The 26,040-nt window shown below is 41.1% G+C and overlaps 1 protein-coding gene across 5 annotated transcripts in view; it reads left to right on the top strand.

Annotated features, from left to right (window-relative positions):
* plppr5b (phospholipid phosphatase related 5b) overlaps positions 1–26,040 on the top strand; it is a 116,719-nt gene that overhangs the window by 64,260 nt on the left and 26,419 nt on the right. For all 5 annotated transcript variants that reach the window (XM_029698416.1, XM_029698434.1, XM_029698409.1 and 2 more), the window contains 2 exons: positions 2,911–3,043; positions 20,565–20,815. In XM_029698416.1, coding sequence (XP_029554276.1) covers positions 2,911–3,043; positions 20,565–20,815 — 384 coding nt within the window. The remainder of the gene's footprint in view (positions 1–2,910; positions 3,044–20,564; positions 20,816–26,040) is intronic.

Genomic DNA, 26,040 nt, shown 5'->3' with positions numbered 1-26,040 from the left:
CCCTTGGCTGAGAAGCAACCCCACACATGAATGGTCTCAGGATGCTTTACTGTTGGCATGACACAGGACTGATGGTAGTGCTCACCTTGTCTTCTCCTGACAAGCTTTTTCCAGATGCCCCAAACAATCTGAAAGGGGATTCATCAGAGAAAATGACTTTACCCCAGTCCTCAGCAGTCCAATCCCTGTACCTTTTGCAGAATATCAGTCTGTCCCTGATGTTTTTTCCTGGAGAGAAGTGGCTTCTTTGCTGCCCTTCTTGACACCAGGCCATCCTTCACCTCACTGTGTGTGCAGATGCACTCACACCTGCCTGCTGCCATTCCTGAGCAAGCTCTGTACTGGTGGTGCCCCGATCCCGCAGCTGAATCAACTTTAGGAGACGGTCCTGGTGCTTGCTGGACTTTCTTGGGTGCCATGAAGCCTTTTTCACAACAATTGAACCTCTCTCCTTGACGTGCTTGATCATCCGATAAATGGTTGATTTAGGTGCAATCTTACTGGCAGCAATATCGTTGCCTGTGAAGCCCTTTTTGTCCAAGCAATGATGACGGCACGTGTTACCTTGCAGGTAACCATGGTTGACAGAGGAAGAACAATGATTCCAAGCACCACCCTCCTTTTGAAGCTTCCAGTCTGTTATTCGAACTCAATCATCATGACAGAGTGATCTCCAGCCTTGTCCTCATCAACACTCACACCTGTGTTAACGGGAGAACAACTGACATGATGTCAGCTGGTCCTTTTGTGGCAGGGCTGAAATGCAGTGGAAATTATTTTTGGGGATTCAGTTCATTTGCATGGCAATGAGGGACTTTGCAATTAATTGCAATTCATCTGATCACTCTTCATAACATTCTGGAGTATATGCAAATTGCCATCATACAAACTGAGGCAGCAGACTTTGTGAAAATTAATATTTGTGTCATTCTCAAAATTTTGGCCACGACTGTACTCTAAATTTTGAGATTGGGGTGAAATCCAAAGTTGTGCAAGATATTCATTAGCAATGTCATTGACAAATATTGGTAGAGTACTAGCTCAAACAGTTTTAATCTGCAAAAATGTGAAATGTATTAGTGGGGGATTTCAGATTAAAAGTGGGTGGACAAAAAGCAAACATTGCCCCCCCACATCAGATAATGGGGTGGTAGATGCCCATTTTCTCTTATGGCTCAGCTCAGGTGCCTAATTATACCATAGACATACATCAGATCCAGCTCAGAGAGACCCAGCTCATGAGCTCCATCAGTAGAAGATTTTAATTTAGAATGAAAAATGTATGTGTTTATGCAACAAATGTTAATGCCTCAAATAGTATCCTATCGCATTGAACCAAATCGTATCGATTTGCTCTCTAATCAAACCGAATTGCACCAAATCGTTTCAAACTAAAACGTATCTTTCCTGTATCCTATTGGAGTCCATGCACCTAGATACGTATCAAATCATCTTGAAAGCGAAAGATACATATCCCTACCATCTACAGTATTTAATGAGTTTAGATCTCTCTCTCTCTCTCTCTCTCTCTCTAGCTTCCTTTTCACTCTCTCTCTCTTCCTCTTCTCTCTTTCTCTCTCTGTTCCTCTTCTCTCTCTATAGCTTCCTCTTCTCTCTCTCTCTCTAGCTTCCTCTTCTCTCTCTCTCTCTCTCTTCTTTCTCTCCCTTCCTCTTCCCCCTCTCTCTCTCTCTCTCTCTCTCTCTCTCTCTCTCTCTCTCTCTCTCTCTCTGGCTTCCTCTTCTCTCCCTCTCTCGCTCTCTCTTCCTCTTCTCTCTCTCTCTTCCTCTTCTCTCTCTATAGCTTCTCTTCTCTCTCTCTCTAGCTTCCTCTTCTCTCTCTCTCTCTCTTCTTTCTCTCCCTTCCTCTTCCCCCTATCTCTCTCTCTCTCTCTCTCTCTCTCTCTCTCTCTCTCTCTCTCTCTGGCTTCCTCTTCCTCTTCTCTCTCTCTGGCTTCCTCTTCCTCTTCTCTCTCACTCTCTCTTCCTCTTCTCTCTCTCCCTTCCCCTTCCCCCTCTCTCTCTCTCTCTCTCTCTCTCTCTCTCTCTCTCTCTCTGGCTTCCTCTTCTCTCCCTCTCTCGCTCTCTCTTCCTCTTCTCTCTCTCTCTCTGGCTTCCTCTTCTCTCTCTCTCTCTCTTCCTCTGCTCTTTACCTCTCTCGCTCCTCACCATCTGTCACCAATGGCAACTGCAAATGTGATTATAATTATACAGTTTTACTCCTCTGTAAATGTTAACAGCTCAAGGATATCACTTTTTTAGAATAACCTCTCATCCCAACCCATGGATTGAAGAACCAGGCATCGACAGGAATTATCTTTATGCCTTTAAGCTATACTGTAAATTCCACCAATGAAACATACATGCTATCATTTGTTTTTGTTTTTAACAGTGTTGGAATCATATTATTACACCCACTCTAGATCATCAGTGTTGAATTAGGGGTATTCTGTTGATAATCAAGTGTACTGTGTCAAGCTCTGGCTTTAAATAGGAATTCACCTTCTGCTCACCTTTTAACCCCAATGACCACACACACAAACACACTCACATGCACTCACGCACGCCCACGCACATACACAGACGCACACAAACAAGTGTGTTCTCATCTCTCAGTAACGAGAAGTGCCTTAAGTAGAGCCCTCCTCTCCTTCAATATGTTTTCCGTTAATACCGCTGGTGCCTTGCAGATGTCAGCCATTGAGAAGTGTACATAGTCTCTCAGAGAGATTATGATGCTGTTTTGTTGTGTTTTTGTGTTTGTATGTGCGTCTGTGTGTGTGTGTGTGTTGGGAGTTACAGTATGTATGGATTTACCGACTAAACCATATTTGATTCATGATTCAACACTTAGAAGAATATACTCATTTGTTTATCATCCATTTGTCTTTTCTGTTCCCCTTTCTTTTCTAGATCATGATCTCAGAGACCGTCCTGTTCTTGATACAATACTCGTCCAAAGAGCTGGACAGTCAGGAGAAGACCATGCTGACAGGAGACTGCTGCTACCTCAACCCTCTGGTGCGCAGGACCTTTCGCTTTCTGGGTACGTCATACAGACTAAATATTATCGAAACATTAGTCAACTTTGTGGCTCAATTGGCAATTGTGCAATGGCAAGGTTGTACTTCGGATAAAAGCCTCTGCTTATTGACACATATTGCATATATTAAATTCTCTCTGTCTTGTCCTTGAAAACTAGCTCCTTATGTCCAGTGTCTCCTCGTACAGAAACGCACACTGTCACGTGCCCTGGGGGGAAAGAATGGGATCCTTTGGAAAGGAATGGTACAGTACTGTATGTAGTCTCCTCGCCTATGCTCTCACGCAAACGTTCGTGTTTTAGATAAGACTACAGAAACCAAGAGGATTATCACCCTGATCCCTGAGGGAATACTCCTCCCTCCCTCTCTCACTCTTTCCTGTTAACCTCTCTTGGGTATGTGGGACGTGACCGTCCCACCTGCGGGACACACTATTCAACAGCCAGCGAAATAGCAGGGCGCCAAATTCAAAACGACAAAAATCTCATCATTGAAATTTCTCACACATACAAGTATTATACACCATTTTATAGATAATACTCTCGTTAATCCAACCACATTTTCCGATTTCAAAAAGGCTTTACGGCGAAAGCAAAACATTAGATTATGTTAGGACAGCGCCTAAAAAATAAAAGCCACACAGCCATTTTCCAACCAAGGAGAAGGATCACAAAAACCAGAAATACAGCTAAAATTAAGCACTAACCTTTGATGATCTTCATCAGATGGCACTCATAGGACTTCATGTTACACAATACATGTATGTTTTGCTCGATAAAGTTCATATTTATTTCCAAAAACCCCATTTTACATTGGCCCGTAATGTTCAGAAATGTTTTTCCTTCAAAAACTTCCGAATGAGCACATCAATTTATAGAAATACTCATCATAAACGTTGATAAAATATTAAACTGTTATTCAAAGAATTATAGATAAACATCTCCTTAATGCAACCGCTGTGACAGATTTCAAAAAAGCTTCACGGGGAAAGCACACTTTGCAATAATCTGAGTACGGCGCTCAGAAAACAACAGCAGGCAATACAGATACCCGCCATTTTGGAGTCATCTAAAATCATAAATAGCATTATAAATATTCACTTACCTTTGATGATGTTCATCAGAATGCACTCCCAGGAATCCCAGGTCCACAATAAATGTGGTTTGGTTCGATAAAGTCCATCATTTATGTCCAAATACCTCCTTGTTGTTAGCGCGTTCAGTAAGCTACTCCAAATGTAGGAAGCGCGCCGAAAATGTCACGACGAAAAGTCAAGAAGTTCTATTTACGTTCGTAGAAACATGTCAAACGATGTATAGCATCAATCTTTAGGGCCTTTTTAACATAAAACTTCAATAATATTCCAACCGGACGATTCCAATGTCTTGAAAAATGTAATGGAACACAGCTACCTCTCACGTGAACGCGCGCCAATGAACTCATGTCCTTTCCTGAGTCAACAACTTCCAACTTCCTTTGTTCGCTCTCTGTTCACCATAGAAGCCTCAAACAACTTTCTAAAGACTGTTGGCATCTAGTGGAAGCCTTAGGAAGTGCAAAATGAACCCTAAGTCACTGTGTGTTAGATAGGCAATCACTTGAAAAAACTACAAGCCTCAGATTTCCCACTTCCTGGTTTGATTTTTCTCAGGTTTTTGCCTGCCATATGAGTTCTGTTATACTCACAGACATAAACTTCAGAGTGTTTTCTATCCAAATCTACTAATAATATGCATATCCTACATTCTGGGTCTGGGTAGCAGGCAGTTTACTACGGGCACACTTTTCATCCGGACGTCAAAATACTGCCCCCTACCCTAGAGAAGTTAACTCTTCAATTTACACCACAATTTCTCTCACTGTAACAATTCCTTAATGTTAGGAGCTTTCAGTCGCAGCTCAAACTCCCTTTACTCACTATACACAATATGTATGAATTAATGTTGCTCTAAATTACATCTACAGTTGAAGTCGGAAGTTTACATACAATTAGGTTGGTGTCATTAAAACTCGTTTTTCAACCACTCCACAAATTTCTTGTTAACAAACTATAGTTTTGGCAAGTTGGTTAGGACATCTACTTTGTGCATGACACAAGTCATTTTTCCAACAATTGTTTACAGACAGATCATTTTGCTTATCATTCACTGTATCACAATTCCAGTGGGTCAGAAGTTTACATACACTGAGTTGACTGTGCCTTTAAACAGCTTGGAAAATTCCAGAAAATTATGTCATGGCTTTAGAAGTTTCTGATAGGCTAATTGACATAATTTAAGTCAATTGGAGGTGTACTTGTGGATGTATTTCAAGGCCTTGACATCATGGGAAAGTGAAAATAAATCAGCCAAGACCTCAGAAAAAATATTGGAGACCTCCACAAGTCTGATTCATCCTTGGGAGCAATTTCCAAACGCCTGAAGGTACCAAGTTCATCTGTACAAGCAATAGTATGCAAGTATAAACACCATGGGACCATGCAGACGTCATACTGCTCAGGAAGGAGACGCGTTCTGTCCCCTAGAGATGAACGTACTTTGGTGCGAAAAGTGCAAATCAATCCCAGAACAACAGCAAAGGACCTTGTGAAGATGCTGGAGGAACCTGTACAAAGTATATATATCTATAGTAAAACGAGTCCTATATCGACATAGCCTGAAAGGCCGCTCAGCAAGGAAGAAGCCACTGCTCCAAAACCACCATAAAAAAAGCCAGACTACGGTTTGCAACTGCACATGGGGACAAAGATCGTACTTTTTGGAGAAATGTCCTCTGGTCTGCTGAAACAAAAATAGAACTGTTTGGCCATAATGACCATTGTTATGTTTGGAGGAAAAAGGGGGATGCTTGCAAGCCGAAGAACACCATCCCAACCGTGAAGCACGGGGGTGGCAGCATCATGTTGTGGAGGTGCTTTGCCGCAGGAGGGACTGGTGCACTTCACAAAATAGATGACATCACGATGAAGGAAAATTATGTGGATATATTGAAGTAACATCTCAAGACATCAGTCAGGAAGTTAAAGCTTGGTTGCAGATGGGTCTTCCAAATGGACAATGACTCCAAGCATACTTCCAAAGTTGTAGCAAAATTGCTTAAGGACTACAAAGTCAAGGTATTGGAGTGGCCATCACAAAGCCCTGATCTCAATCCTATAGAAAATTTGTGGGCAGAACTGAAAAAGCGTGTGTGAGCAAGGAATCCTACAAACCTGACTCAGTTACACCAGCTCTGACAGGAGGAATGGGCCAAAATTCACCCAACTTATTGTGGGAAGCTTGTGGAAGGCTACCCAAAATGTTTGACCCAAGTTAAATAATTTATAGGCAAAGCTATCAAATACTAATTGAGTTTATGTAAACTTCTGACCCACTGGGAATGTGATGAAAGAAATAAAAGCTGAAATACATCATTCTCTCTACTATTATTCTGACATTTCACATTCTTAAAATAAAGTGGTGATCCTAACTGACCTAAGACAGTGCTTTTTACTAGGATTAAATGTCAGGAATTGTGAAAAACTGAGTTTGAATGTATTTGGCTTAGGTGTATGTAAACTTCCGACTTCAACTGTAAATATCATGTAGGATGTTAAATGGATAACTCAGTCTAACCGGCCAACTTTGCTTTTGTTAGACTGTCCGACAGTAGCCAATTGGTGTTATGTTGGCGTTACAATTAGTTCTGCTCATTATGTCTGCCCCAGTAGCCAGCAGTAGCTACCACAGCCACCTGCTGTAGAGGTATGGATGACTGCGGTACCTAGAGCAAGGGATTCATGTCAGATCTTTTAGGGATACTACTTTTAGATAGGGATACTACTTTTATCTAAACCTCCCTGACAGACTGCAGTGGGAAGGTGATAATTTCAACACAGGTCAAAGACACCTGTCTGCAGAGCATGGTGGTGCACTTCTCCAGCCCAGTACATGTTTTACAAAGAGATTGCATGTACTTACAAATGTAAGATAGAGGTACTGTATCACAGAAATATAACATTGTTTTATCTCATGTACTATAGCTATCGTGCTGTGGAAGATTTCTTTCTGATTGACTGCTCTTAGATTCTGTCTCATTTCTCATCTCTACCCTGTCCATGATTTGTTTAGTCAGTTCATATTATAGAGATGCGAGAAACACAGGTGTGTGTGTGGGTGTGTGTGTGTGTATGTGTGTGTGCGAGTCATCTCACTAGTCATCTCACGACCTGTCGTCTTCCATCCCATCTCTCTGTTTTATTTAGAGTTCCAATGATAATGACTCACTTTGCAATGCTCTGTGGGAAAATCCATTTTGAACATGCCCGAAGGTCATGACAACAAACTCGCTCTTAACTCTTAATCTTACTTTTCCACCTGATTTGAAGTCTTTGCATTTCTCCACCCTCTCATGAACCTTGATTGTGAAAGGATAAGCTATTTAGAGTGCACCCCTCTATTGGAAGCTAGATGGAGGGGTGTTAGGAGTATAAATGCCCAGCGAGATGAAAGGCACCCTGGAGAGACACTGCTGTTGTTGTCTCACCAGGTTTTCAAGGTTCAAAGCGGAGCGTTGATGTGCACTTGTTAGAGAACTCCTTAAGACATACTGTTATACAAAGGAAGACTTTGTAGTGCATATAATAACTTCACAAATAAGCCACTTCTGTTTGGAGAAATCCAACGTATAATTTCTCACTGCGTCACTATTGGTCTTTGTGTGAGGTGTTGATGTTCAAGCAGTTGGCACACAGTGCAGACACTCATTGGTACCACACAAGACATGCAGCCAGTGGTCTCTTCACAGGCCCCAGGTCCAGAACAGTTTTAAATAGAGCCATGAATATATGGAACTCTCTGCCACCCCAGGTAACCCAAGCTAAAAACCTGATTCAAAAAACACCTAACAGCACAAAGGGACTGTGAAGAGACAGCCATTTTGATATATTTTGTATTGTAATTTACACTATATTATGTGTTGTATCATGTAGGTGGGTGGCCTTGCACGAGCCTTGGCTTGTGCGAGCAGGAACAGCTCATAGGGTAGGAGCCATCTTATGTTTCAAAAGTGTGAGGCAGAGGCAGGAGATTATGTAGTGTTACAGTATGTATATTATGTATTTTACAGTTGTTTTTTTCTTTGGTGCTATTTTCACAAGTATGTGGTACATTTTCAAAACTCTTAGTACCGAACTCCAAACTGGTCACACTTTCCTTCAAAACCTGTCATTGTGCATTCATTTGGATCGTAAACATCTCTCACCACACAACCGTTGATTCAAAATATACGTTTATTGTGAAATGTAATGAGAACATTGGTTTAATTACCAAACAATATAATTATATATTTTCAATTTAGTCGTTTTAACTACCAGTTAATCCAATAGCAAACAACGCAAGAAGAAGCAAATAATGTTTGGGGGGAAAAGATGGCGGACTGAACACAGCAGTGTAGATCCCCTCAAGATAAAAACGTAATATTCAATATCGGTAAGTTAGACTAAATATTAGCACTTCACAAACTGATGGGTTATAAACTTCAATCTGGATAACAAAACAGGAGGAAACGATTACAGGCTCAAAATGGCCAGAAACAAAGGACTTTCTTCTGAAACTCGCCAGTCTATTCTTGTTCTGAGAAATGAAGGCTTTTCCATGTGAGAAATTGCCAAGAAACGGAAGAACTCGTACAACACTAGTCTCATTGTCAACAGTGAGGAGGCGACTCCATTAAAACTCCACAAAAAAATGTGCTTTTCTTTCAAAAACAAGGACATTTCTAAGTGACCCCAAACTTTTGAAGGGTAGTGTATATCTTTCTGCCTTTCAGTGTGCCTTCAATAATGTGTGATGAGTGTCCATTTAGACCTCCTTTCTTGTGCAGACTTTATCAATCTATCCATACAGTATGATAACTGATAACCAGAATCTAGGCCAAATCCATCGCCCCCTCTCTCCAGGAGTGTACACGTTAAGCATCTAACAGGTGTCTCCCTCTCTCCAAGAGTGTACATTTTCAGCCTCTAACAGGTATCTCTCTCTCTCTCCAGCAGTGTACACGTTCAGCCTCTAACAGGTATATCTCGCTCTCTCTCCAGGAGTGTACACGTTCGGGCTGTTCACTACATTTTCAGCCTCTAACAGGTATCTCTCTCTCTCCAGCAGTGTACACGATCAGCCTCTAACAGGTATATCTCGCTCTCTCTCCAGGAGTGTACACGTTCGGGCTTTCAGTTGTGTGCAGATACGGGATATACATTTTAAAATAAATTATTAATATCTATTTATTTACTGTCCTATCATGATGGAATGGTCCCCAACCCTATACAGTACCCTGGACACCCACATGAGAGACCCATAAACTAAGGAGAATTCCTTATCTGTCTTATGGGCCTACTTTAAGTAGCCTATACGCAGCCAAATGAGAAAGGTGAATGTGGTCAGAGACCAACTAAAGCAGCACCGCCCCATCAAGATTCTGAGCCTGCCTGGCAGGGTTGGTCCTGCAAAGCCAAAGCCTCCTGATGGGAGAGCATACAGTGAGAGAAAAAAATATTTGATCCCCTGCTGATTTTGTACGTTTTCCCACTGACAAAGAAATGATCAGTCTATAATTTTAATGGTAGGTTTATTTGAACAGTGAGAGACAGAATAAGAACAAAAAAATCCAGAAAAACGCATGTCAAAAATGTTAATAAAATTATTTGCATTTTAATGAGGGAAATAAGTATTTATCAGCAGGGGATCAAATACTTTTTTCCCTCACTGTAATATACAAGGAAATTCTCAAAGCTGCCAATGAGAACCTTGACGACCTTGTACCTAGCCGGTGGGGATTCTGGTGGGGTGCCCCCACCTAGGCAGTGCTGGCAACACTAGCTGCAGTAACCCATGGGGAGGGGGTCACACTCTGACATTCTGAGAGGGGGCATGTTATTGTGGCCCTAGTGGCACAAAATCATCAAAGGTCTGACTGCACAGAGATGCTTGGGAATATGGTCACAATGGGGGACCACATGTGGGTGTTTCAGGGGACCTGACAATTTTAATAAAATCTCCCCATTTTTGCTCAATTTTGCATGCCCTCTCATACAGCTGCAACTGTGTATGCATTCGTAAATCAAGGCCTTTCTTGATTTGGGCTCTGGGATAGGACAACTGTTGAGCATCTGAGTTTATGGTTGTTTGTGGGTTAAAGGGATTGTGTGTGTGTGTGTGTGTGTGTGTCATAACTGTTGCTAGGGAGTAAAGATGTTAAGGATAATATAGGATGAATCACAATAATTGTTTGCTAAAATAATAATTGCTTGCCAAAATGTAATTTTTGTAATGGCAATACTGGTAAGAGGTAACACAACTACTTACACTATTACAAATATTTGTTGTTACTTATGGAAGTTAAGATAAGCAGTTTATATATAAAAGGATGGGTCCCGGTCTCTCGGGGTCCATGGGATCCAGGGGGTCGGGGGTGGTCTGCCGGTCACTGGGATGAGGAGGAGTTTTAGCGGGTAGAATAGTGGGGACAAATTGGAGGTTTACTTAGTAGCAATGCAAATAGCATGTTATTGCTATATGGACACTCAATCACTATGGTACTTTTTAATGGTGAGTTTACAAACATATATTATGATAAATAGATTTGAAACTTGTAATTCATTATGGTAAATGGTGAAATAAGTATAGCCAGTTATAATTGTAATGGCTTAGTAGATAATAAGAAAAGACGGTCAGTATTTACCTGGCTAAAAGAGAAGGAATATAATATCTATTGTTTACAGGAATCTCATTTTAGATGAAGTTGTGTAGAAAACTGGGGGGCGAAATATGTTTCTCCCATGGGAACAGAAATTCAAAAAGTGTGATGATATTAATTAACAGTAATTTTGATCCAAATGTGCCAATTGTCCAAACAGATCCTCAAGGTAGATAGATGATTTTAAATATATTATTGGACCATAAACAGATATGGCTTATTAACCTATACGGTCCAAATAATGATGATCCATGCTTCTTTGAAAATATATACAATTATTTATCAACCCTACAAGCAATACAAGACCATATTATGGTAGGAGATTATAATATGGTTTTAAATACCGCTATGGACCATAAAGGCAATCACACAACAAACTATCACCCTCATGCACTTAAGGGAATCATGAATGTCATGGATATATTGGAATTAGTTAATATATGGAGGCTTAAATACCCTGACCTAGTGAGATATACATGGTGGAGGCTCAATCAAGCTTGATTACTTTCTTATGTCATTCTCTCTGGCACCAAAAGTTTTAAAAAGAATGTTGATAGGGTACAGAATGCGGTCAGACCGTCACATAATTTGCATACATATTACTCTTACAGAATTTCCACGTGGGCAAGGATATTGGAAATTTAATCAAAGCCTACTGGATGATAAGTTGTTTTTAACTAGGACAGAAGAATTTATAACTGACTTTTTCCGACATGACATAGGTACAGCAGATCCCATTATTGTATGGCACATGTTTAAATGTGCCTTTAGAGGCCATACAATCAGTGCTCATCTATAAAACAAAAGCAATTTAGGTCAAAAGAGTCCATATTAACAAAGGAAATGCAAGGACGAACAGTACAGATAGATAGCAATAAAAACTACCATAGAGGCTCAGAGTAAGTTAGAGAAAAAGAAATGGAGGAACTTATTCAAGAAAGATCCAGTGTAATATATTATAAACAAATAAAGGGAACTGGATGGAATATGGGGAAAAATGCACCACATTCTTTTTTAATCTTCAACATAGAAATGCTACCAAAAATACTGAAAACTTGTTATAAATGATGAAGTCACCCATGATTCACCAAACGATATGTTGAAAGAGGAAATAAAGTACTTTAAGCATATGTTTTAGTTTCAGTCTCCTCTATCTCCACTAACCGTAGCTGATTGTATGGATTTTTTCCTTATTAATAATGTAAAATTAACATCTGTACAGAAAGACAGACGCGAAGGCCAAATTACACAGGAGGAACTTCTTGATGCAATTAAAGCCTTTAAGTCAGGGAAAACTCCAGGGCTATATTGCATACCAGTGGAGGTATACCAAACTTGTTTTGATATACTCAGAGGACTGATATTAGCATGTTTTAACCACTCCTATATAAATGGTAGATTATCGGACACTCAACAAGAAGATCTGATTCCATTATTACTGAAACAGGATCCAAGTGGTAAATATAAAGATCCAGTCCATAAAAAGAATTGGAGGCGTCTTACACTTCAGTGTTGTGATGCAAAAAGTCTAGCTAAATGCTTTGCGCATAGAATTAAAAAGTTATTGTCGGATATTATTCATCCTAATCAGACAGGTTTTTACATGGACATAATGTACATTGGACATAATATAAGACAAGTGTAAACAATAGAACACTACATTTCTGGGAAACCAGGCCTGGTATTCAAATCTGACTTTGAAAAGGCCTTTGATGAAGTGTAACGGCTGTCTTCATAAATGGACCAAGGCGCAGCAGGTATGTGAATACTCATCTTTAATTACCCAACAAAAGGAGTAAAGCATCCACAGGAAACAATAAACACGACAGCAGCAACAGTTTGCAGGCTAGAAAACGCAGTGCAAAACAACCACCCACAAACCCCAGTGACAAACATACTCCTACATATATGACTCCCAATCAGGAACAATGATCCCCAGCTGTTCCTGATCAGGAGTCACAAGACACACAGAACAATCAAACACACACACACAAGACTGCCACGTCCTGACCCCCAAACTACTACAACAGCTCCATCTGCTGGTCAGGACGTGACAGTACCCCCCCCTCAAAAAAAAAAAACAACAAACAAAATCCCCAACAAAACCCATAAACACTAACCCTTAAACAATAAGGGAGGGAAGGGAGGGTGGCTGCCGTCACCGACGGCACTGTGCTACACCCTCCCTCCCCAACCCACCTATCCTGGAGGTGGCTCAGGTGCAGGCCGTGGACCTCGCTCCACCTTCGGCGTCGCCCACTTTGATGGCGCCGATAGCTGCGCCGAGCAGATGGGCCACTCGGGCTGACCCTGGCAGACGGACCACTCGGGCTGGACCGGAGGGCAGGAGGGCCCCTCGGGCTGGGCCGGGGGGCAGGAGGGCCCCTCGGGCTGGGCAGGAGGGCCACTCGGGCTGGGCCGGAGGGCCACTCGGGCTGGACCGGAGGGCAGGAGGGCCACTCGGGCTGGACCGGAGGGCAGGAGGGCCACTCGGGCTGGACCGGAGGGCAGGAGGGCCACTCGGGCTGGACCGGAGGGCAGGAGGGCCACTCGGGCTGGACCGGAGGGCAGGAGGGCCACTCTGGCTGGACCGGAGGGCAGGAGGACCACTCTGGCTGGACCGGAGGGCCACTCGGGCTGGACCGGAGGGCAGGAAGGCCACTCTGGCTGGACCGGAGGGCAGGAGGGCCACTCTGGCTGGACCGGAGGGCAGGAGGGCCACTCTGGCTGGACCGGAGGGCAGGAGGGCCACTCTGGCTGGACCGGAGGGCAGGAGGGCCACTCTGGCTGGACCGGAGGGCAGGAGGGCCACTCTGGCAGTTCAGGGCAGTCTGGCCACTCTGGCAGTTCAGGGCAGCTCTGGTGACTGTTGACTGGCTGGCAGCTCTGGTGACTGTTGACTGGCGGGCAGCTCTGGTGACTGTTGACTGGCGGGCAGCTCTGGTGACTGTTGACTGGCGAGGCTGGGCTGACACACTAGACTCTTGATGCGTGGGGCTGGTATTGGACGTACCAGACTGGGAACACATACCTCCATGCTAGTGCGGGGAGCTGGCCTGGGGCTCCATTCTTGCACCGCAAAACTGCCCTTGTTCCCCCCCAAAAAAAATTATTGGGGCGGCCTCCCGAGTTTCCTCAACTCTTCCATCGCCCTGGAAACGCTCCTCCTTAGCTCTGCCCACGTCCATCTTTCCTCCTCGTTCCTCTGCTGCTTGGTCCTGGTGAAGTGGGTGGTTCTGTAACGGCTGTCTTCATAAATGGACCAAGGCGCAGCAGGTATGTGAATACTCATCTTTAATTACCCAACAAAAGGAGTAAAGCATCCACAGGAAACAATAAACACGACAGCAGCAACAGTTTGCAGGCTAGAAAACGCAGTGCAAAACAACCACCCACAAACCCCAGTGACAAACCCACTCCTACATATATGACTCCCAATCAGGAACAACGATCCCCAGCTGTTCCTGATCAGGAGTCACAAGACACACAGAACAATCAAACACACACACAAGACTGCCACGTCCTGACCCACAAACTACTACAACAGCTCCATCTGCTGGTCAGGACGTGACATGAAGTACGACTGGAGTTTATATAAAATGCCTGGAATATTTCAATTTCGGAGAATCTCTTATAAAACTGGTTAAAGTTATGTATAATAACCCTAGGTGTAAAATAGTAAATAATGGCTACATCTCAGAATGTTTTAAACTGTCAAGAGGAGTAAAACAAGGTTGTCCACTATCAGCATATCTATTTATTATTGCCATCAAAATGTTAGCTGTTAAAATCAGATCCAATAATAATATTAAGGGATTAGAAATCCATGGCTTAAAAACAAAGGTGTCATTGTGCGCTGATGATTGATGTTTTCTTTTAAAACCACAATTAGAATCCCTCCACAGCCTCATAGAGGATCTAGATACTTTTTCGAACCTCTCTGTATTAAAACCAAATTATGATAAGATATGTGTTGGATCACAAAAAAATACAGCTTTTACATTACCGTGTAGTTTACCAATAAAATTATCTGACGGGGATGTGGACATACTCGGTATACATATCCCGAAAGAAAGAAATTATCTCACTCCAATACATTTTAATAGAAAGTTAGCAAACATTTATAAGATCTTGCTACCATGGAAAGGAAAATACCTCTCTATTTGTAGAAAAAACACTCTGGTTAACTCTTTAGTCATATGACAGTTTACCTATTTGCTTAGGGTTTTGCCTATACCTAGCGACCTGTTTTTTTTAATTACATTAGCAAAAAAATATTCAATTTTATTTGGAATGGCAAGCCAGACAAAATTAAAAGGGCCTATTTATATAATGAATATGAATTTGGATGGCAGAAATTATTACATATTTAAGCATTAGACCTCTCATTAAAGGCGTCAGTCATACAAAGGTTAAACTTAAATCCGAACTGGTTCTCTAGCAAATTAGTAAGAATGTCATGTTCAAGAATTTTCCTTTTATTCAGATTACAATCGCTCACTTTCGGTTATTCGAAAATGAAATTATCTCCAAAATATTGTTATTTTTAAAGAAGCCATAGAAAGTTGGTTGCAATTTCAGTTTAATCCACCAGAAAAGACAGAATAAATAATACAACAAATATTGTGGTTAAACTCAAATATAAAAAACTATTTATTTAAAAAAAAAAAAAAGTACATTTTTTGTAAATTATATCATAAATAGGACTGGTGGAGTTATGTCACACTTGCAGCTAATACAAATATCGAAATGTCTGCTCTACTCAAAATTGCAACCAACTAATTGCAGCATTACCGCAAAAATGGAAGAGGCAAGTGAAAAGGCACCAGGTGTCTCTTCAAAAGACGGGCGATTGTTGGTAGGCTGATGGATGCCACATTGGCAAAGGTGTCATCGTTGGCCTCAATGGCCTGCTTTATTTTGGACAGCCATATGTCATTCCTGGCCCTCACTATTGCACCACTGCCTACTCCTGCTGGTCGGCCATCACCATGTGGTCTTCTGTCAATTCTGAGGGTAGAACAGAGTATACCGTTAATAGATAATTTCTTGGTGAAATTTTCTCATGATCGAATTGACAGTTGATCTTTTCAGATTGGGGTGATCTGGCAGCCTCTGCCATGGTAAGGCCTCTGTTTACCACATGGTCAACGACGATGGCCCAGACTTCATTAGATACAACAGTTCCCTGCCATCTGCCTCCCTCTCGCTGATGTCCACCTGTTTGACGGGACCCAAGCCCACCTCTTTGACGGGGACCATGCCCACCTCTTTGACGGGGACCATGCCCACCTCTTTGACGGGGACCATGCCCACCTCTTTGACACTGCCCATGCCCACCTCTGTGACAGGCCCCTTGTCCTCGAGTTCTTTGATTTCTTCCTCTCCCTTGCTGTCTATCCTTCTCTGTGTTGAAAGAAATGGCAGGTGTTCACACCCCCCCTTCCATATGGTGACCAATTATGGTTACTACTATGTGAAATCAGTTAGCAAAAATGAGTATTCATTATGTACGGTTATCATGTATCATACATGTAATTTAGATGTTTATACTTTAAAAGTACACCTTTTATTTCTTTAGTTCTCAAAATCATCCATATATAGTAGACAAACCAGTTTAAAATCTGTAGGTTTACCAAACGGTTAAGTGATTAACCATTAAGCGCAGTTGGATTAAGTGATGGTCAAATGTATTTAATGAGAAGAGAATCAGTGAAAGGCAACTACTTTATATGAAAGTTATTTCTAGATGAAATACTGAATAGGTTTAGTGAAAGTGTGATTTTGTGTGTTGCACTTAGTCAATTGAAAATGTGCAATTTTTTTTGAAAAAGTCTTTTTGATCTGTTTTGAGTTTTGTATTAAGAGTTGTGACATTTTACCACATACTTGTGAAAATAGTACCAAAATGATAAAAAAAAACAGCATATTATGTGTTTTATTTGTTGTTTTGTTTCCTGTTTGGACCCCAGGGAGAGTAGCCGCTGCCTTGTGGATCCCAATAAATATTACTATACTACTAATGGTCTACAGGGGTAGGCAATACTGGTCTTCAGAGCCTGTGCAGGTTTATATCACAGCCGAGCTCTATATAATAATCTTTAAACAGTCAGACTCTGAATAATTCCTAACAAGTCCTCAACTGTCAGCTTCATTAAATAGTACCCGCAAAACACCAGTCTCAATGTCAACAGTGAAGAGGCGACTCCGGGATGCTGGCCTTTTAGGCGGAGTTCCTCTGCCTAGTGTCTGTGTTCTTTTGCCCATCTTAATCTTTTCTTTTTATTGGCCAGTCTGAGATATGGCTTTTTCTTTGCAACTCATTCTAGAAGGCCAGCATCCTGGAGCCGCCTCTTCACTGTTGACGTTGAGACTGGTGTTTTGCGTGTACTATTTAAAGAAGCTGCCAGTTGAGTTCTTGTGAGGTGTCTGTTTCTCAAATTACAAAATGTAATTTGTTTTCTATTTTACGAGGCAAGTCAGTTAAGAACAAATTCTTATTTTCAATGACGGCGTAGGAACAGTGGGTTAACTGCCTTGTTCAGGGGCAGAACAACAGATTTTTACCTTGTCGGCTCAGGGATTCGATCTTGCAACCTTTCGGTTACTAGTCCAACGCTCTAACCTGCCGCCCCTAATGTACTTGTCCTCTTGCTCAGGTATGCACCAGGGCCTCCCACTCTTTCTATTCTGGTTAGAGCCAGTTTGCGCTGTTCGGTGTTGTACGAGATCTTCAGTTTCTTGGCAATTTCTCGCATGGAATAGCCTTCATTTCTCAGAACAAGAATAGACTGACGAGTTTCAGAAGAAAGTCCTTTGTTTCTGGCCATTTTGAGCGTGTAATCGAACCCACAAATTCTGTTGTTCCAGATACTCAACTAGTCTAAAGTTGGCCAGTTTTATTGCTTCTTTAATCAGTACAACAGTTTTCAGCTGTGCTAACATAATTGCAAAATGGTTTTCTAATGAACAATTAGCCTTTTAAAATGAAATGGTAAACTTGGATTAGCTAACACAACATGCCATTGGAACACAGGAGTGATGGTAGCTGATAATGGGCCTCTGTATGCCTATGTAGATATACCATAAAAAATCTGCCGTTTCCAGCTACAAAAGTCATTTACAACATTAACAATGTCTACACTGTATTTCAGATCAATTTGATGTTATTTTAATGGAAAAAAATGTGCTTTTCTTTCAAAAACAAGGACATTTCTAAGTGACCCCAAGCTTTTGAACGATTGTGTGTGTTTGTGTGTGTGAGCGCGTGCGTGCGTGTGCGCGCCGTGTGAGACAGTCAGTGAGCCATTGCACCTGCACCTTTGATCTAATTCCAGAGCCTGTCCTTTTGCTGCAGTCTGATGCAGTGAAACCTCAATCAGCATGAAAGTTTTCAAGGCTACACAGCCTTTACCCACCACACGCACGCTGATGACAAGAAATGGGATCAATGACACTGAAAAGATAAAGCCTTTGACGGTTTTGCTTTTTTATTGAACCGTGCAAATTGAATTTCATTTATCTGCTTAATAAGAGTAAGATTTCCGCCCCGTCTACGGTGCCAGCTAAGGAATTAGTTTCGCTAGCTACGTATTTCTGTCATTAAACCAAACTCCAAACGTAGCCATTTCCATGGACAGTCAACCCTGCTTATATTTTGCTGCTAAGTGGGAAACGTCAGGCTAATGTCTTCTAAAATCCTCTGCCAAATGCTCATCTATTGAGTCACTGTTGTAACAATACATCTGACAGAAGTAAAAATGTGTCTGTCAGCATCTTCTGTCACCCCCTCCTCTCATCTCAGCTCCCTCGTTCCCTTTAAGAAAGAGTAAAGAAGAAGAGACTGCGGTGACTGGAATATGACAGAAAAAAAACAGAATGACACTCAACAATAACGACGATTTGCCTCTCTGCTCTTCCAGCTAAGTGGGTTTCAAAACTGAAAGACACATTAAGATGCAGAAACACAGAGTCTTGACAGTGATTGCAAAAGCTCCCCATTGTTGCTGCAACAAATAATGCGTCCTCCTGCTGGCTTTGTCTCTGGCTGTGTGTCTAGCGAGGGCTCGTTTGTGGAGATTTAGAGTGAAAGACAGAGCTATAAGGCTCTCGTCTCCTTTGGAGAGCCCTATGACACACTGACTCTGCCTGTGTTGGTTTAAGAGCAATAGTCATGGGCAGTGGTGTCTCCACATGTCTTTTGGCTCTGTGACACATTTCCGTTTGTGTGTGTCGGTTGGTCCAGCTGGGAGATGTGCTTTGAGGACATCATTTTATTAAGGGATCTGATGTTACTCCTGTGTGTTTGAGCATCACACTGCTTTATGCGTCCTCACACAATTCTAGGAAACAAAGCTCTGTCGTGAGGAGAATGTCGTTTTGCTTATGTTTGGCACACAAGGTTGTTGCTAGCGTGCTAGGAATTTGCATCTGTGAGAAGAGACTAGTAATTTCTACTCCTTCTTTCAGACATAATGTGGTATTTACAGCATTTTGAATCATGCAGGGGGCTTCTCAAAATATAAGAAAGGTCACTTTCATTACAGCATGTTATATAACAATCTCTGTGTCTCCTTTTATTTAAATATCTCTCTCCACAGGTAAAACAGTGTTTCATTACTGATTGAGTGTGGGGGAAAGCTATTTCTCACTCTTCCTCACTTGCCCCCCCCCTCTGTTTGAAGATACATTTTGCCCTATCTGTCTATCTGTCTCTCTCTTGTTGTCTATGTCTCTCAGATGAGTACTTGTATTTTTCATTAGTACAAACTCTACACTCTGAGGGCACATTACCCATTGTTATCGCTCTCTCGCTCTCTCATATATATATATATATATATATATATATATATATATATATACACATTACCCTTCAAAAGTTTGGGGTCACTTAGAAATGTCCTTGTTTTTGAAAGAAAAGCCCATTGTTTTGTCCATTAAAATAACATCAAATTGATCTGAAATACAGTGTAGACATTATTAATGTTGTAAATGACTTTTGTAGCTGGAAACGGCAGATTTGTTATGGAATATCTACATAGGCATACAGAGGCCCATTATCAGCAACCATCACTCCTGTGTTCCAATGGCACGTTGTGTTAGCTAATCCAAGTTTATCATTTTAAAAGGATAATTGATCATTAGAAAAACCTTTTGCAATTATGGTAGCACAGCTGAAAACTGTTGTGCTGATTAAAGACGCAATAAAACTGGCCTTCTTTAAACTAGTTGAGTATCTGGAGCATCAGCATTTGTGGGTTCGATTACAGGCTCGAAATGGCCAGAAACAAAGGACTTTCTTCTGAAACTCGCCAGTCTATTCTTGTTCTGAGAAATGAAGGCTTTTCCATGTGAGAAATTGCCAAGAAACTGAAGAACTCGTACAACACTAGTCTCATTGTCAACAGTGAGGAGGCGACTCCATTAAAACTCCACAAAAAAATGTGCTTTTCTTTCAAAAACAAGGACACTTCTAAGTGACCCCAAACTTTTGAAGGGTAGTGTATATCTTTCTGCCTTTCAGTGTGCCTTCAATAATGTGTGATGAGTGTCCATTTAGACCTCCTTTCTTGTGCAGACTTTATCAATCTATCCATACAGTATGATAACTGATAACCAGAATCTAGGCCAAATCCATCGCCCCCTCTCTCCAGGAGTGTACACGTTAAGCATCTAACAGGTGTCTCCCTCTCTCCAAGAGTGTACATTTTCAGCCTCTAACAGGTATCTCTCTCTCTCCAGCAGTTTACACGTTCAGCCTCTAACAGGTATATCTCGCTCTCTCTCCAGGAGTGTACACGTTCGGGCTGTTCACTGTGGACATCTTTGTAAACGCGGGCCAGGTGGTGACGGGCAACCTGTCCCCCCACTTCCTGACGGTGTGTAAGCCCAACTTCACGGCCCTGGGCTGCCAGCACGCCCTGCGCTACATCAGCCACCAAGAGGCCTGCACCGGGAACCAGGAGGATATCCTGCGTGCACGTAAAACCTTCCCCTCCAAAGAAGCTGCTCTCAGCGTCTACGCAGCTCTCTATCTCGCTGTGAGTAGGAACCTTTGTACCGAAGATACATGTTGAGAGAGTGAGTGAGTCCCTGTTACAACTGCTCACTAATTAAATGTAATAACTATGGAATACATATTAGGATTATATAGTAGTAGTAGGAATACAAAGTAGGCTTTCGGAACTGTACAGACATCGCTGGGACATCTAGGCGTGAAAGGGTAAGTCCAAGGTTCTGTGAGGGACAGGCTTTTGAACATCTTAATGATTGAAGTGGATTTAGTGAGTAGGCCCAGTAGATGCCGGTCTTGGATGGGCTGGTGTTCTTTGATGGCTATGAGTCAGACTAGATGCGAAGAGCACTGCAAAATATATCCTGGTAGTCTCTAAACCTGTATAATCTCTTCATCAATTCTTGTCAGATTGGCCAAGGCTGTCATGTCTCAAAATGTTGTTTTCGTTTTGGACGCTGGTTTCATGTCGCAGCCTTTCATTGGTCAAAGAGTGTCTGCTGGTAAGATGCAATTGTTTGAAGATTTCACATTTGATATTTCACCTTTTTCAATCAAATTTGTTCCGTCACCAACACAGTATGTTGATCAACTTTCTCTATATTGTTTTGGTCTGAAGCTTTGCTTTTTATCTGGCTGGTAGATTTGCATAAAAATGGACATCTCCAAGTCTCTGAACAGTTCTGTATTTTTTGTCTGGCTGCTGATATGCGTATAGATGGATTTCTGCAAGTCTCTGAGTTGTTCTGCTGGAGGAGTATGTACATTCACCTCCAAAATGATTGCCACCCTTGATAAAGATGAGCAAAAAAGACTATATAAAATAAATAAAACTAATACCGAGCTATATTATATGCTCAGGGTTGGGTAGTAATGGATTACATTTAACAGGGATCATGTTTTTAAAAAAAATATATATATATATATATTTCACCTTTATTTAACCAGGTAGGCCAGTTGAGAACAAGTTCTCATTTACAACTGCGACCTGGCCAAGATAAAGCAAAGCAGTGCGACACAAACAACAACACAGAGTTACACATGGAATAAACAGGCGTACACTCAATAAAACAGTAGAAAAAAATAGTCTTTATACAGTGTGTTCAAATGGAGTAAGGAGGTAGGCAATAAATAGGCCATAGTAGCGAAGTAATTACAATTTAGCAGATTAACACTGGAGTGGTAAATGAGCAGATGATGATGTGCAAGTAAAGATACTGGTGTGCAAAAGAGCAGAAAAGTAAATAAAAACAATATGGGGATGAGGTAGGTAGATTGGGTGGGCTGTTTACAGATGGACTATGTACAGCTGCAGCGATCGGTTAGCTGCTCAGATAGCTGATGTTTAAAGTTAGTGAGGGAAATATAACTCTCCAGCTTCAGCGATTTTTGCAATTTGTTCCAGTCACTGGCAGCAGAGAACTGGAAGGAAAGGCAGCCAAAGGAGGTGTTGGCTTTGGGGATGACCAGTGAGATATACCTGCTGGAGCGCGTGCTACGTGTGGGTGTTGTTATCGTGACCAGTGAGCTGAGATAAGGCGGAGCTTTACCTAGCAAAGACTTATAGTTGACCTGGAGCCAGTGGGTCTGGCGACAAATATGTAGCGAGGGCCAGCCGACTAGAGCATACAGGTTGCAGTGGTGGGTGGTATAAGGGGCTTTGGTAACAAAACGGATGGCACTGTGATAGACTGCATCAGGTTTTCTGAGTAGAGTATTGGAAGCTATATTGGGTTGATGACATCGCGGAAGCGTCCGTAGCGTCCGAAACTATTACGACGACTCAGCTCATAACCCTGGGACTGAAGACCTCCCTTTGCAACTGGATCCTGGGCAGGCAACAACACACCCACCACGCTGACCATCAACACGGGGACCCCTCAGGGGTTTGTGCTTAGCCCCCTCCTGTACTGGCCACGCACAACTCTAACATCATCATCAACTTTGCTGATGACATGATGGTGGTAGGCCTGATCACGACAACCGACAACGAGACAGCTTATATGGAGGAGTTCAGTGACCTGGTAGTTATCTTTAACTCAGCATTGTTGAAAAAGGACCCGTAAGTAAGCATTTCACTATTAGTCTATACCTGTTGTTTACGAAGCATGTGACAAATACAATTTGATTGTATTTATTTTTCTCCTGTATTGTAAAAAAGATCTTGGAAGCTATAGAAATGCATTTATTAATGTCTATATTCGTTTTTGACACATTTATTCTATTACACACACCTTAATACATAAATAAAATGATATTGCGTGAGCTAAACATAAAAAGAAAAAATGCATAAAAAAGTTTTCTCCATATATTGTTTTTAGTGAGTACGTATGTTATTGTCCACACTACAATAACAAAATACTTGAATACATGTCATTTTGTCCTTGAAACAATTACTTGAAATACTGTAGAATTCCATTCATTCCCATAGAGGACTGCTGCTATTGGAGAGTGCCAAAATGGCCGACCGGTGACTTCAAAGCCTCTCAATGGCCAATACATAGCATCAGGAATGGTCTAAGATCCTTCCCAATGTGTTCTCCAATCTCATAAAACGTTATAGAAAAAGGCTGAATGCCGTTATCCTCGCAAGGGGAGGGTCCACAAAGCATTGTAATTTTGACACCTATCTTTTTGAGATTTGTATTTATTACTTGTTAAACAATTGTATAAGTATAAATTGTATAAGTATAAAATAATATTATTTCTCAATTTTTTTGAGCTTACAATATAGCTAATTATTTGTATTATTTATTTTATACAGTCTTTTTTGTTAATCTTTATCAAGGGTGCCAATCATTTTGGAGGTGACTGTATACTCACCTGACTAGCCAGCAGTAGTAGTGACATCATCACCCTTGACTACCTGCATTTGGAATGCAGATGTGCAGGAAGGCAGACACAGCATGCTGCAGAGAAACAGATTCTGTTCATCAGCTCCAATAAGCCCACACACAAAAGCCAGAAAGCAGAAAGCACTCGTCCACACGCAAACACGTGCACACACACACTCACTAACATGCACAAACACACTGAAACAGTGTTGACTGATTCTTGGATTTCTTAAAAAAATATTTGCTACGAATATCGGATTTGGACACAATGTTTGGCTGGTTGATCAAATTCCGCTTAAAAGAATATCCTTCACTGAATGCTAGCAGACAAAGCCTGTTACTTTATTTAAAGATGATCCTGCTGATTCCCCCTACTCACTCTGGAAAGTGCTGCTAGTTGAATGATTTGAGGGTGAATTACAGTAATAAGCACAGGAATTCCCTGGTAAAAAGTAGTGTACTATATTGGGAATAAGGTGCCTTTTCAGAAACAGCTTCAGTCTGCAAATCTATTCCCTGTAGGGAACACAATATATGATCTATACATGGCATATAAGTTGCTCACTTATAGGTGGCACAAATTGGGATATGGGATAGGGGAATGGACCGAGTATATGCACATTAAATACTGTAGTATTTACTATAGCTCAAAAAGTGTCATGTTTTTGCATACTGTAGTGTTTTTGTGGACATTACTGCAGTATTTACTATAGTATTCTACAGTATACTACAACATTCTATAGTAACAACTACACATGATCAAGGAATACTTCAGTGTGTAGTATAGTGTTCTTTAGTATATTAAAGTTTACTACAGTAAGTACTGTAGTATTCTATAGTAAACTGTAGTATTTCATGTGGGATGGTTAATATATATATATAACATGACAGAAGATCATGACAAACATATTGATATATTAAATTAAAAAAATCTTGGATATGAATTATTTGGCTATGAGAAAGACTGGAGTAGGACTTTAAAGGGAAAACTGATCCTGAGACAACATGTAAATATGAGTCCTGTTTAGAGGACCACAGTCTGATGGCAGTGTCTTTCATAGGGAACCCTAACGTCACTGCAGACTGCAGCTACAGGGGAATACACTTCCCAGATCAAACTCTGTCAGATTTTCTTATCTGTGATGGGTTAGCTCATCTTAAGGCATACAGTACCTTCAGAACGTTACAAAATGGGATTGATTTAATTTTCATTTATTTGTCATTGACAAAAAAATGAAAATGAAATCCATTACACAAAATACTGTGTAATGTCAAAGTCGAATAAAAAGTCAAACATATATTTTTTTTATACAAAATAAAACACACATATATCATTATCTTTTTTTTTATTCTTCAAGATGTGTCAAGTTGGTTGTTGATCAATGCTAGACAGCCATTTTTGAGTCTTGCCATAGATTATCAAGACGATTTATGTCAAAACTGTAACTAGGCCACTGAGGAACATTCACTGGCGTCTTTGTAAGAAACTCTAGTGTGTATTTGGCCTTGTGTTTTAGGTAGTCCTGCTGAAAGGTGAATTTGTCTCCCAGTGTCTGTCGGAAAGCATACTGAATCAAGTTTTCCTCTAGGATTGTGCTGTGCTTAGCTCTATTCCATTTATTTTTATCCTAAAAAAACTCCTTAGTCCTTGTCAATGACAATCTTACCCATAACATGATGCAGCCACCACCATGCTTGAAAATATGAAAAGTGGTGCTCAGTGTTGTTGGATTTGCCCCAAACATAACGCTTTGTATTTTCTGCAGTATTACTTTAGTGCCTTATTGGAAACAGGATGCATGTTTTGGAATATTTTTATTCTGTACAGGTTTCCTTCTTTTCACTCTGTCATTTACAGTGGTTCCTCCTTTAAAAGTTGCGAGCTTACACCGTGGGACTTAGAGGTAATTTGTGGTTCAGTACGGTACCACTTCATTGCTCCAGACCAGCGCAAGGGGGAGTTAGAGCACTGATTATGCTTTTGGGTCCTGCTCTGTCTCTAACTGACAATGAATGGGGGACATAAACCTAAATAGAAACTGATAATTGTGCACGACTTCAGTATTACTTACTAAAACTGTTATTACACTAAGGTTTTTATTATTTTATTTTTTTTGGATTATTTTGGGCTTACTTTAGTAGTGTAGGCCACTCCCGACCGGTCACGTTATACAGCGCCTAAGTGGCTGTGTTGCTACAGATGCTGGTTCAATACCCGTGCCGGCCTCAACTGGGAGACCTATGAGATGATTGTAGGTTTTTGGTTTGTCTCCCTCTTTATTTACAAATTAGTAACAATGTCTCACCCCATGTTCAAGAATGGTCATTTTCTCGCTCATTTTATGTTATTTGAAAACGAAATCATCTCCAAAATATTGTTATTTTTTAAACAAAGTGATTATTATTATTAATTTAGAAT

The sequence above is a fragment of the Salmo trutta genome, chromosome 2, assembly GCF_901001165.1.
Source record: "Salmo trutta chromosome 2, fSalTru1.1, whole genome shotgun sequence".
Lineage (NCBI taxonomy): Eukaryota > Metazoa > Chordata > Actinopteri > Salmoniformes > Salmonidae > Salmo > Salmo trutta.
The sequence above is the reverse complement of the archived record's forward strand: the minus strand, read 5'-3'. Positions and strand labels throughout refer to the sequence as shown.